Source organism: Pogona vitticeps, chromosome 4 (assembly GCF_051106095.1).
Source record: "Pogona vitticeps strain Pit_001003342236 chromosome 4, PviZW2.1, whole genome shotgun sequence".
Lineage (NCBI taxonomy): Eukaryota > Metazoa > Chordata > Lepidosauria > Squamata > Agamidae > Pogona > Pogona vitticeps.
Genome location: NC_135786.1, coordinates 15,196,191 through 15,210,000, shown reverse-complemented (window position 1 = coordinate 15,210,000; position 13,810 = coordinate 15,196,191). Strand labels below are relative to the sequence as shown.

Sequence of the window (13,810 nt, the reverse complement as noted above, 5' to 3'; positions counted from 1 at the left end):
GGAAACGTTACTATGTTTTTTTGGATGATAAATCCCTGAGTCATGGAAATATAGTCCAAAACACTTATTTTTCCTAAGCTTTGCAAACCCTGATCTAGTCCCTTTCACTGGTAGTAGCTGTCCAGGATTTCAGATACCACCTGTGTCCTGATCCTTTTTCTTAAATGGGAGATGTCAGAGATTGACCTTCTGCATGCAATCCATGCACTCTGCCACGCATAAAGAGTACTTGTTCAGCATGAGCTTTGCTGAATTAGACCATGTTCCTTTTTGTCCAAGACTCTGGCCAGTTGAGGGGACTAAATCGCGGAAGCCTGTGCTGCAGGGTCAGAAGAGCAAGCAGTCGTAAGATCGAATCCACGCGACGGAGTGAGCTCCCGTCGCTTGTCCCAGCTCCCGCCAAACTAGCGGTTCGAAAGCATGCAAATGCAAGTAGGTAAATAGGGACCACTTCTGTGGGAAGGTAACAGCGTTCCGTGTCTAAGTCGCACTGGCCACGTGACCACGGAAGATTGTCTTCAGACAAATGCTGGCTCTATGGCTTGGAAACGGTGATGAGCACCGCCCCCTAGAGTCGAACACGACTGGACAAAAATTGTCAAGGGGAACCTTTACCTTTACCTTTACCTGGCCAGTTGGCGGCATCTCTCTCTTTTTGCTGATCCCCGGCATCTGGTAACCAGAACCCTGACTCTCGCCATTAACTGGACACACCGCAGCATTAAGTTGCTCTGAGCTTTTAAAAGACCATTCTTTGATCGTCAGGGTAGTTTGGTGGTTACAATGTTGGACTGGAGTCTGGGAGAACCGGTTTTAGCCCCACTGGTAAAGTTATGGTACATTTGGAAGTACAGGCGCTCAGCATGAGAGTTCCCCACAGCCAGCCTCTCTGTCCCATAGAGAGAATCCAACATGTAGGCAGCAGGATTGGCCCATGTCTACAAATGAGGAGCTGGTCTTTTGTAATGCTAGTGGCTCTTAACCCCCCCTATTGCCAAATATCTTGCATTAAAACAGAGATAGATTGCAATAACATAATGTTCCAAGGAAAATCCACTTCTCAGCTAACTGTACAGACTGCACCTAATCAAAGGGAACAGAGAAGTAACAGAGGCCGGGGGGGATGATGTGGTAGTCCTTGATACTCAGAAAGTCCCCGGGCTTTGACCTTGTGAGTCCTGGATTTACTACCACGTTGGTTCCTGCTGAGTCATGACACTCCCTGGGTGATCTTGGGCCAGTCTCATTTTCTCTTCCATCTCTCTGATCTACCTCACAGGGTTGTCATGAACATAAAGTAAATAGAAGAGCCATATACACTGCTTGGAACTCACTGCAGGTAAGCAATAATGTAATAAATGCATGAATTCCGTTATACGACTGATGACTTCAGTCCTAAAAATAAACAATTTTTTTATTTAGTCCTAAAAATAAACATTTTTTTTTTAATTTAGCGGCCTGTCAGCTGGTGGGGAAACCTTTGTGCATGTCACCAACTCAGCTGGGAGGCAGGGGCATACGCAAAGGCCACCGGCCTGCCATGAGGCTATCAAGGTGGCGGCGGCAGCAGCAGAATAAGAGGAAGCAGTGGCAGGAAAAGGAAGGGAGGTGACAGGGCAGGGGAAAGAGGGAAGGGGGCAGGCTGTGGGGGGACAACAAACCAGGAGGTTTGGAAATTGCCCAAAAATTGATTGGTTCAGGAAAATTCAGGTTCTCCAGTTTAGATGAACCAGAACCAAGCCAAATCAACGAATTAGTGATTTTTTATTAATTTTCTGGTTTGTTTTTAGCTCCTTGCCCATCTTTAATGGCCATCAGATGACATCACTGCTAGAGCAAACCATTGCTATAGCCACCTGGGTTCTTTATAAGAAAGTTAAGATAAAATTATTTTAAATAAATGAACCAGGCCACCCTTGAATGGTCCCACTCACACTTTTCTGGCCCCTGTTTGGGACTTCTACTTTTTTGGTGTAAGTAGGATTGCTCTGGTTCAATTTGTTTCCAGCGCTGAAAATGAACCAAAGGCAGGTCTTCTGGATGTCAAGACTCTTTCTGGTGAGAACGTTCATTATCCAAAAAAGTGGCTTAATAAGTAAGCCATTATCAGGCTATTGGCAAATTAAAAACTTCCTGTGCTCCTTGGCAGAGAGCAGAGGAAGTAAAATTTCATTTTCAGACTCTTTTAGGACAACAAAAATTTGAAATATTTGCTACATCGCTTTCACAAATTTTCCCCTTGTCTTAGCAGGTGGGCCGGCTGAGAAATTGCCTGCCGCTGAATCTGCCACCGGAAGGGCTTTTAACACCTTGCATATATGTGTGGGAGAAGGACTATAGAAGGGGAACCCTTATACATAAAGATTTTACCTCTAGGACTTCGTGGGGGGGGGGGAATGCAAGAGAGGACAGTGCAGGATAATAATGTTCTGAGATTTAATTCCAGACACGTTTTAGATCACAAGGTTTTTGTTTAACCTTGTTTTCTGCAAGGAGCTGCTTCTCTGGGGCTTTGGTTGTGTGGAAAACTGAGGAGAATATATTTTTGTAGCATCCAATTTAGGTTGGGTTTGCCCTCACCCGATTCAAGATAGATCTTTGCAAAGTTCATTGTGCTGCAATGCTCCTTTTCAAACATTGCCTCACAGAGAGAGAGAGGGACATACCAGTATCTAAAATAAGCTTTGCTCCCAGTTTTGGTGGCATCTAGCAAGTCCCCCTTGTTGTATTTACAGATATTGTATATATTTAGCCTTTGTGTAGGAAAAGCACCATCTTTAATTATTTGGATTGACAGCCTGGTGAGAGTTACTAATTCATTTTCAGGACAAGAGAATGTGAAATTGAATGGAAATTGGCTGGGTTGGTGGGACTGTACATTGTTTTTGATATGGTTCAACTATAGTTGAGCTACAGTGTCAATAAGAACAGCATATATTATCAGAGTGGTGAGGGCAATCTGCAAAATTCTCCAAAGTAAAACTTTTAAAGAAGTATTTAAGAAGACAAGGAAGGAAAAGCTCTCTTCTCATGCTCAGAGGTAATAGTATTTTTTTAGAAAATAATATCCATTTCAGTTAGGGCATTCCTTGAGCTTTGTGAGAGAAGACACCCCTTCAAGATGAAGTCTTACTAATTGTTTTCTTTCTTTTCTTAAATCCCAGTGATCCTTCACTAATTCTCAAAATAATTCATGATTCTTTTTTTTAAACCGAGCAAACAGTATTCTACAAGCCCCACTCTTTAAATACTGAAAGAGCGCCATCAGAAGGCAGAATATCAAATCACACGTTGTGAATCTATAAACAAAAAAAACGGTGCTCAGATTCAGAGCGGATCATTCAAATTCCAGGGGTATGCTGGCGCTCTTTTTTTTTTTTAATTTGCGTTGATCGGAACAAAAAGGACAAGTGGAAATTTAGTTACAAAACAAGACCCGATGACTCAAAGGAAGTCAATCTCTGCTCTGCCACCTCCAGATTTTGAGCTTTATTTTAGAGGGGGGGGGGAATGTCCCAGAGGATCTGGCATGATAACCACCTACTTATTCTCTCTTTCTTTATCTTTGCTCTTCTGCATCTTTGCCAATATCAACAACAGCTGCCTTGAACTTGGGAGCTGTATTTGGACCCCAGGATGCCTGCAATACGATTTCTCTATATCCAGTCTCCTAGAAGTATGGGCTGCTTTGAGATTTCGCCTCTTTTCACTGCGGTATTCTGGCTCCACTCCTCAAATTGCTCCAGCCAGAAAACATAACCCTGTTTGCAGGAGCAGGAAAACCCCATTCTTGACTGGGTTCCCCAGACAATCTGACCCAGGGGAAATTTCTTCTTGTATCACATTCGTCAACCAGTTACACCCCGATCATGCAAGTGAAAAGCTCTATAATCTATTCTGTCTGCTGCAGAGGAAACATCTAGTCCTGTGTGACCAGCCTGAAGCTTGAATGTCAAAACTCGCTCTGCTTCGTATGACCCAAATAATTTCTTCTTCCTTTGTGGGAGTTCTGTTTTATAGTTGGAAACAGAACTGAACACTTCCAGCTTCTTCACTCTCTTTTTGCAGTGGGAAGCTTTCTAGTCTTATTTATAATAATATGTTCGTCTGATTGCAATTTCTCTCCCACTTACAGTGTAGTTCCTCAGTGAAATGAACTCAAGAAAAGAGTCTGAAGCATATATTGTTATTCATTCACCTATAGAGCTGCTTCTGAGCACAATGGAGTTTCAAATTTGCACTAAAGCAGAGTTTAATAAAGAAAAGAACCGAGGAAGACAAAAAGCAAGGACTGTCAAGCAACGAAAGAAAGAGAGAAGAGACATTTATGGGGAAGACAGATGTAGCTTTTCAAGAATAGCAGAAGCACTGTTACTGCCCAACCACATGTAGTACATTTTTCTGTTCTCTGGAGGAATTCTGCAGATTTCTATTATGTTTCCATGTGTGCAATATTAACTGCAGGCTTCATATCTTTAAAAATTTTGCCCTAGTGCACACCGAATAGGATGTGGCATTCCAGCCTTACAGGATTGTGTTCCATTGCGGAAATCATATATAGAGCAAAACCTACATGGTGGGCTTTCTATGACATTGGCCAAAATTCATGTTGTTTAGCACAGTAAGCTGCTCTAGAGTGGGCCCACTGAATCAGTGGGGATTTGATGGGTTTTCTCCTCTGTAAGTTTAATTACAGTAGGACACACACCCCCATAATCTCAGGATTAGTATCTGCTGATTCACTTATCCACGGTATGAAAATATTAAAAGAAAAATCCTATAAATATACAGTATATGTTTACAGTTGAAGTTACCAGAACTGGCCACTAGAGGGTGAAAGAGTTCATGCTACATATAGCATTTGCTAGAGAAATATATTTCTATCAGATCATTAACAGAACTGGCCACTAGGAGGAGCCAGAGACCACGCTGTGCATGTTGTTGTTTAGTCTTTAAGTTAATCTGACTCTTTGTGACCCCATGGACCAGAGCCCACCTGTCTTCCACTTCCAGTTTGGTCAAATTCATGTTGGTAGCTCCGATGACACTGTCCAACCATCTTGCCCTCTGTCGTCCCCTTCTCCTCTTGCCTTCACACTTTCCCAACATCAGGGTCTTTTCCAGGGAGTCTTCTCTTCTCATGAGATGGCCAAAGTATTGGAGCCCCAGCTTCAGGATCTGTCCTTCCAGTGAGCACTCGGGGTTGATTTCCTTCAGAACGGATGTGTTTGTTCTCCTTGCAGTCCAGGGGACCCTCAGGAGTCTCCTTCAGCACCACAATTCAAAAGCATCAATTCTTTGGTGGTCAGCCTTCTTTATGATTCAGCTCTCACCTCCATACATCGCTACTGGAAAAACCATAGCTTTGACTATGCGGACCTTTGTTGGCAAGGTGATGTCTCTGCTTTTTAAGATGCTGTCTAGGTTTGTCATCACTTTCCTCTCAAGGAATGTATCCTGTGCATAGCATCTGCAATTAAAATAGTATTCACTATAATCTACTTTTTCAGTGTCTCCCTGATTCAATCTAGTGCACATTGAGCATAAGACGCAAGACAATCCCACCGGCCTAAACAAACCGGTTGCCCCTGAATTCTGGCCAGCTAGAATAATGTCTTCACAAAAGGGTTGCTTTGCTTTGAATTAGCTGTAATAAAGTCTTCAGAGAAGTCAGACCTGCCTTGGCTCTTTTAAACAGACAGACACACACAATGTCCCTGTGATGGCCTGTGAGTTGCCACACTGTCCCCGACCAGTCACTGGTGCTGATTGTGATTTGGATCCTCATGATTGAGGCAATCACCAGACTCAGGCCTGACAAAAAAATGAACTAATGATAGTTGGCAGTTCTGATGCTGGAGTGATTCCTATCCCTTATTGGTTTCGGTAAGCCTCCCAATTTGGTAGCTTAGGAACGCAGCTGGAGCCTCTTTATGCACCTGGAGCTCCACAATGCCTTGGCAGCCAGGAGTACATTTTACCAATTACATCAAATGAGGAAGCTTGACAATGTCTGTTTGATTTGGATCTAGCAGCTGTCATCCATGCTTTCTTATCTTTGACTCTCACAATGGTGCTGCATGCATGGAGAGGCCTATTAGATGCTTCGGGAGCTTTTGACACAGCTCACTTATAGATCTGGTGCAACGGTGTAACTTATGACACTTGTCCAGTTCTGCTTTCGCTGCCTTCTACGCTGTTAAGTTCAATTCTGTTTCCCCCACCCACCCAAATCCCAGTTGGAGAAGTTCACACTGACACCCATTCCAAATAGTTCTAGTGGTATCTTATCTACCTGTTGTGATTTTTTTCTTCCTATTGCTTTCAGAGCAGCTGTCACCTCACTTTCTAGAACTGTAGATCTTTCCTCTTTGGACGTTTCCCCTTCAATGGCAAGGAACAGGTTATCTCTAGAGAGGCAAGACTTTGCCTCCCATGTCTCTTGGGGGTGGGGCTTCCAACGAGGACTCCCCTCACGTTAGCCAAAAGAGATTCTGTCTGGTGGGGCATGGCAACTGCATTTGTTTGTGGCAGGGAAATTCTGTGAATTGATTATGGGTAATGAATAAAGATGGGGACAAATAAAAAAAACGGAGATTTGTTTTGATCCGTTATTTGTCAAGGTCAATGAATCAACAAATACGAATATATGAATATTCTTAGACGAATCGATGGATTGATCCATTGATTCATCTGCACTTTAAATGGCTATAACACTGGCCCCCAATGACCTAGAGACACTGGATTTGCAGGGAAACTTCCTCAGATGCTTTTCGACAACTCCTGAAAGTGTGGTGAACATTGAATCATGGACCCCTGAGTTATATAGTCACAAAAAGGATCCCCCCAGGTACTTAGAGATTCTGGAATCACAACGGAGCTTCCTATGTCGTTCCCCAACATGCCTGCCAACTTTGGTGAAGATTGGGTATTGGACATCCCAGTTATTCACCCACAAATTGAGTCCCCCCAGGAGAGTTTACCACATGGCAGAGAGATCAGATGCTGATAAGCAGCCACCCCCACACATACAGCCAGCCACCCCAACAGCCTACCCTCACACCTCCTTCCTTTCCCTAGCTTAGCCGCCACCCCACTCCCACCGACACCCCCTTACCTTAATAGCTGCTGCCGAGGTCTCCATCAGGCCTTTGCAGCCCCCGCGTGTAAAAAGGGAGACTGGCTGCCCTTTGCAAAGATGGTGGCTGCGGCTTCATTTAGGGTAGGGAAGCTGCAGCTGCCATCTTTGCAAAGGGCACCCAGTCTCCATTTTTACATGCATGTCTCTAAGGCCAGAAGACCTCGGCAGCAGTGATTAAGGTAAGAGGGTGTCGGTAGGGATGGGGTGGCATGGGGTGGGTGGAGTCTAAGGTACGGAAAGGAAGGGATGGGGTAGGCTGTGGTATTGGGTGGCTGTGTGGGGTGGTGGCTGCCTTTCTGCTGCCAATCAGTTGGCAGAATGGTGTGGGGTTGTTTTTTTAATACGAAGGACAAATAAAAACAGGTAAATATTTATCCCTTCATATTTGTGGGGGTCTCATGAATACGGATCGATGAATATTTAATGAATCAGCTGTATTCATCGGAAAAAGTGATAGTTTTTATATACATCCCCATCTCTAGTAATGAACTAAAGCTGGATAACAGAGGCAGCCCTGGCCTGAGATATTTTGCTGCCTGAGGCAAAGGACAAAGTACTTCTCAATCCCAGTTCTTGAACAGAAAGTGACTGGACAAGCAGTTGAAATTTCCTAAGCCATCAGAGTGAGACAACGTTCCCTGTCATACCTGAAAGCAGGAGGCTAGTTTAAGGATCAAGAATATGCTGTGTGGCATACACAACAGTGTGTCCACCAAGAAGGGGAAATGGCCAAGGGCCCGGAGAGGCCCTTTGGGGTAGTCACTGCTCTCCAGTAGCCTCTGGATGAAATGATTGCCTTCACAGACCCTGTCTTACAATCCTCGGTTGCATCTTCTTTCAAAACAGGGGTTCCTTTGGTCTGGCATTTACACTAATTTCTTCATTCCAGGCAATTTACCATCAAAAATTACAGTATGTGCATTACACTGGTGCAACTGTGCAAGAGGATTTGGGACCCCCAATCTTCTGCTCATGGATATGATGCACCTTCATTTTTTGCAAATGGTGCAAAAACCTTACATTTCTGCCTCTAGCAGCAAAACGTCTAGGGCCGGTCCTAGTGACGGGAGGGAAAGTAGGCGAACTTATTCTGTTAATCATTCATCCCGTCATTGTCTTTTGGTTCACTAAAAGCTGAATCTTAGACTTGGTGATAGACATATTCCAAAGAAGCAGACAAATTGGCCCTGCGCAATAAATGCCGTCTGCACTCGTCAACTCGCGGGCCATCTCCCCTCCCCAACCGATGCAAAACTTGTGGTATCTACAGATCTCGGCAGACGTGCTTCCATTTCAGACGACATGAATATTTTCCACAGGCGAGTCAAAGAGAAAGTGCTACATCTTAATGACAAATATTAGACCCCAATCTGTTGGATTATCATAATTTATTTCTATGGTTCATGGTGTGTGCTTTTTTAAAAAAAAAAAACTTTCAGATCAGGTTTTTTTTTTTCTGCCCTTCCTTTTTTTGTGTGGGACTGGGAAGGGGGTGTCCAAATCTCTTATGACATGGAACACGGATGCTGTCATTCGCTGTGACCTTCCGTCCGCATCTCTGCATTCTCACCTCTCTGTTTGCTCTTCCGCAAATAAAAAAAAACACAAAGCACTCCAACCCCAGAGATTGGTCAAAAAGATCTCCCGCTGGCTCCCTGCCAAACCTCTGGGGTTTCTGGAGCAAATCTAAAGGTCCTTCCTTATGACACATATTTAAATTTAGCACTAAGCAAAGTGGAGGATTGTGGCGGGGTGGAGGGAGAACGGAGGAAAATATGTAAAATGTCAGCGTCTGACAGGCAGAAAATTAGAATTCATTCCCTTGGGAATTAAATGGACTTTCCTGCTTCTAGTCACTAACTATGACAAGGTTAACATTTTTCAGCTTAATGACTAAGGACATTAAGTGTGCATGTGAATAAGGAATAAAATTACTGGAGGCTACTTGCTTAAGTGTTGCGACAACAGAGATGGCAACAGAAGCAGGGCTGTTAATTCCAGGAAAGAAAGATGGATGCACTGTGGAAAGTCAAAGCAAGTGAAAACTTGGATTACCTACATAGGAAAAAAAAGGAATAGCCTGGACCAGTGGGAGATGATAGAGAAATTGTTAACAAGGATGGCTCAGGTATCTTATACCTTCTTGTCTTTCCTAAGTAACCAATTGCTTGCTTTGCAAACTGCTACACTCAGACTTCACGTCTGCTTGAAAGTCAGCACGTCTTGTTCTCCCTTGTTTGACAAAGGGAGAACATTAAATCTTCTCCATGATGGCTATCAGCATACCTTACACATAAAAAACAGCATCAGGGCTTTCTAGTACTGTATCAAAGTTCAGGGCTCTTTCTCCTGCACTATCCCCGAACAGATTTCTTTTTAAAAAGAGAGTTTTTTAGTTTTACCTAAATATGAGTTACACTGGCCACGTGACCATGGAAGATTGTCTTCGGACAAACGCTAGCTCAGTGGGTTGGAAACAGAGATGAGCACCGCCCCCTAGAGTCGGACACAACTGGACAAATTGTCAAGGGGAACCTTTACCTTTAAATATGAGCTACCAGATGTACATATTCTTCTTGGATAACCATAAACCAGCATGTCTAATATTCCTTATATGCACAGGCAAGACAGCAATAGAGACTTGCTTGAATGGTTCAAGACAGCTATGAAAATAAGTGACTCCCTAGTAGAAGTGCAAATAATGCAGCAAACTTGTACAAGATTAGTGGGGGCTGACTTGGGACTATCGTATCTTGCCTGCCTTAAACAGCTAACTGGCTCTTGTAGAGGAAAACTGGAAATATTAAGGAAATTAATTTGTATCCTTCTCACATTGTGCTACATCTTAATAGGAGAACATATGTCCCAATTTGAAGAGACACTTGTTCAGCAGTCCGAGGCAAAGAGGCAGACCCGAAACCAGCAAAATCAGGGAGCTGGACAGGGGACAGATTGTATTTGTCTTCAGTGTGGAAGGGATGGTCACTCTCGAATTTTCCTTCTCAGCCACACTAGACACTGTTCCAAGTCCTCCATACAGAGCACGTTACCATAGTCTCTTGAGACTGAAGGATGCCTACCAATGTTCCTGGGGAAACTGCCAAACCACATGGAGGAGAGCTGCCTTGAATATAGTACAAAGGTAATGACTACACCTATGACAGTGTTGACTTCAGATATGTATGATGGGAATGGACGATAGTGACCATTTGCTCTTATATAACATATTCTCTAGATTTAGGACACATTCCTCATGAGAGAAGATGGTGTGGGGCTGGCTGATATAATACCAAGCCAGATGAATCTGTGCTGAATCAAAATCCTTCCCGGACCAGGGAGGTTGGAAATTATTTAGGAGTACATGATCCATGAGACCCAGTGCATGTGATGATGAACAAGGAGTCAAAATACCTGGGTTCAAATCCCCCCCCCCCCTTGGCCATGGAAACTCACTGAGGCTAAACTGATGGAAAAAGACTCAAAAAACCTAGGTGTGAATCTCCACTTGGCCATGGAAATTCACTGGGGGGACGGTTATGGTAAAACGGATGACACTCCTTAAGTGTCTTGTGCAGCTTGGTCCTTGGAAGTTGGAGGGGACGTGATGGAACATAACAACAACCCTAGTCCTGGCTTAATGTTGTGCTGGCATAGTGCCTCTGAATCTAGGCTGAGAGGGTTTGGGATTCTACCTTTCTCTCTCCACACCTTTTTTGGCTCTTCTAGCTGATCTCAGGCATCCAGGAGTGGTATTGAAAAGCTTATGGTGGTACAAAGCCAGTTGTGTCCTTTTAAGAGACTTCTGCCCCTTCCAAATTCACTATAGCCGACATATGTTTGAGTCTCAGTTACACTGCTTGAAAACAAGCACCTTAGCCTCTCCTTGAAGTGCTAGTTTTCCATGTGAAAAAGCACGCCTCCATGAACGCACACAGTGGGGTGCACTGAAAATTTGATGTTTTGCCTGGAGTTAAAGAACGGTCCAGAAGCTGCTGCATGACATTCTCAGCTGCTAGTACAGCTGGGTCTGGGGGAACTTACAGTCAAGTGAAAATGAAAATACACCCTCACTGAACTCTATGGTTTTACATATCAGGACATAATAAAAATCATCTGGTCCTTAGCAGATCCAAAAATTAGGCAAACCTAACCTCAGAGACGAGGTGGTGCTGCGAGTTAAACTGCAGAAGCCTCTGTGCTGTAAGGTCAGAAGACCAGCAGTCGTAAGATCGAATCCACGCGATGGAGTGAGCTCCCATCGCTTGTCCCCGCTCCTGCCAACCTATCAGTTTGAAAGCATGTAAGTGTGAGTAGATAAATAGGTACCAACTCGGTGGGAAGGTCATGGTGTTCCGTGTCTAGTCGCACTGGCCACGTGACCTCGGAGACTATCTTCGGACAAACACTGGCTCTACGACTTGGAGACGGGGATGAGCACCACGCCCTAGAGTCGGACACAACTGGACTAAATGTCAAGGAGAACTTTTACCTTAACGTTTACCTCAGGTGAACGACACATGACATATTGTACATTTTTTTAAAAAATGGAGAAGCCATGTGTGAAAAAGTACACCTTATAGTTCAATAGCTTGTAGAACCATCTTTAGCATCAATAACTTGAAGTCATCATTTTCTGTATGACTATCAGTCTCTTACATTGTTGTGGAGGAATTTTGGCCCACTCTTTACAATTTTGCTTCAGTTCATCGAGGTTTGTGAACATTTGCTTATTTGTTTATTATTCTTTCAGATGCCACAAAACTGTTGTCTTGGCTCTACAAAATGAACCAGGTCACACCTAATAAAGCTACAGTCATGTGAAAAAGAATGTACACCCTAATTTTGGGAGTGTCCTGGGACTGTACAGCTTGCCCAAGGCCACACAGGCTGGCTCTCCTCACAGGAGGCACTGGGTCTGCAGCCAGATACATAAACCACAGTACAGCCCAATCATATTCAGTACATTCATTCTGTTCAATAGCCCCTCTCCAACCAAACTCTTGTAGTTCGATTCTGTGGCCTCAGCACTTTTAAGTCACTTTTGAAATTAAATCTCAGCCCAGGTCATTGTACTGCATTTAAATGCTCTCCAGTTCAGCACACCCTCCCCCACACCTGTCTTAACTCACTTCTGATTTATGTGCCCTGCTTATTATTACTTACAAATTAAGTCAATAGAAAGTGGAATTCGAATGTATAACTCTCTCCCTCTGTCTCCCCCTTGAACAAAGCAAGGAATGCTAGCCAGAAATCACTCCTCATTCCTTCTAGTCAGAGGGTCAGGAGTTAATTCTATAGCCCTGGTTCCTATGAATATTTCTTGCATGTATCAGGCTTTTGTGCCAGTGGGTGTCACCTTTCCAGGGCTTCTGAGCATGCGGTCATCGTGCAACAGCTGGGCACAGAGGGGACAACCTGGAAAAGAGTTCATGCTGCTTGCACTATTGCCCTTGTAAGCAACAGGATTTTCGCTGCAGCCGTGTAAACGAGAGACGTTTTCAACCATCCTGATATCTCTACTCTATGGCGTCAGCTTAGCTGTGTTCTGAGTCAATTTCTGGGTCAATTATGAAGTTGGGATAGCAGCCCTTTTTGGCCTGTAATGCCAAGAATCCCCCAACCAACATAGCCAAAAACACAACGTTTCCAAATTCTTGGTGAATGCTAATCAGATGTTCAAAGATCAGTGGTGTGGAACATCTCTGTGACGAGAAATGAAGCAATTAATGAATGCCAAAGCAGCCATTACTCATCTTTAATGCAGGTTACATGGATTGACTGTCTTATCTGGTAACTCGGAATATGCTGTTCATTTTTGTTTGTGTGTGTTTTGGATTTCGGTTCCCAGAACTCTCCAAGAATTCCCAGGCGGAATACTGGAACTGACAGAATTCTGCCAGGGAATTCTTGGAGAAATGAAGCAATGAATGTACATTTCGCTGACCTGGACCTGGGCATCATCTCTGAGGCTGTCTCTGGCCTAGCCTCCTGTTGGTAATATATAAAAAAGGAAGCTGCCGCAGTGCTTCCTGAATGTTGCAAATCTTTGGGAAGTGACTTACAGAGAGCAGGGCCTGAGAGAGCCATGGAGCCTCAGAGCCTGGTCCAGTTAAGCAAAATAAACGAATCTCTAGGTTTCTATCGGTCTGGGTCTGTGGGCTGGAACTCCAGAATTCTGCCTAGGAAACTCTTGAAGAATTCTGGAAGCTGCAGTCCAAACAAAGATTTGAATGGCTCATCTCTACTGATGTCCTTTGAGCCCACAGAATAATACAAGTTGCACAAAGCACGTCCAAAGATGAACGAGCATGTAAGGCAAGGAGTTAAGCATAGCTCCAGGTAACCCACTAATGGATGTAAAAGGTCTTTTTAAAGGCTTTTAAGCACATCCTTGGTTGTGTAGTTTTAATCACAGTAAAAAAAAAAGGAACCACATATCTGCATGTACAAACAGAGGCATAAAAGAGGAGAAAAATCAAAGAAATTGTGATATCTGAGGAGGGGGGATGAACAAGGGGAGGGGGGAGGGTCCAGCTGACAACTGGTGGTGGTGGGGAAACAGGGAATCCTGTGCTGCTGGATACTGTTGCATATCTGCAAAAACCATAGCAGAGGAGAATTGGATTGGGGCGTTTTTCGAACCGCAATAGGGCTTGACACCAGGAGTCA

The 13,810-nt window shown here is 43.9% G+C and overlaps 1 protein-coding gene across 2 annotated transcripts in view; it reads left to right on the top strand.

Annotated features, from left to right (window-relative positions):
- The window catches only part of CIMIP1 (ciliary microtubule inner protein 1), a 30,332-nt gene extending 28,993 nt beyond the window's left edge, over positions 1 to 1,339 (top strand). For both annotated transcript variants that reach the window (XM_078392152.1, XM_072996815.2), the window contains exon 5: positions 1,280 to 1,339. In XM_078392152.1, coding sequence (XP_078248278.1) covers positions 1,280 to 1,290 — 11 coding nt within the window. In that variant the 3' untranslated portion in view covers positions 1,291 to 1,339. The remainder of the gene's footprint in view (positions 1 to 1,279) is intronic.
- The last annotated feature ends 12,471 nt before the right edge of the window (positions 1,340 to 13,810 follow it).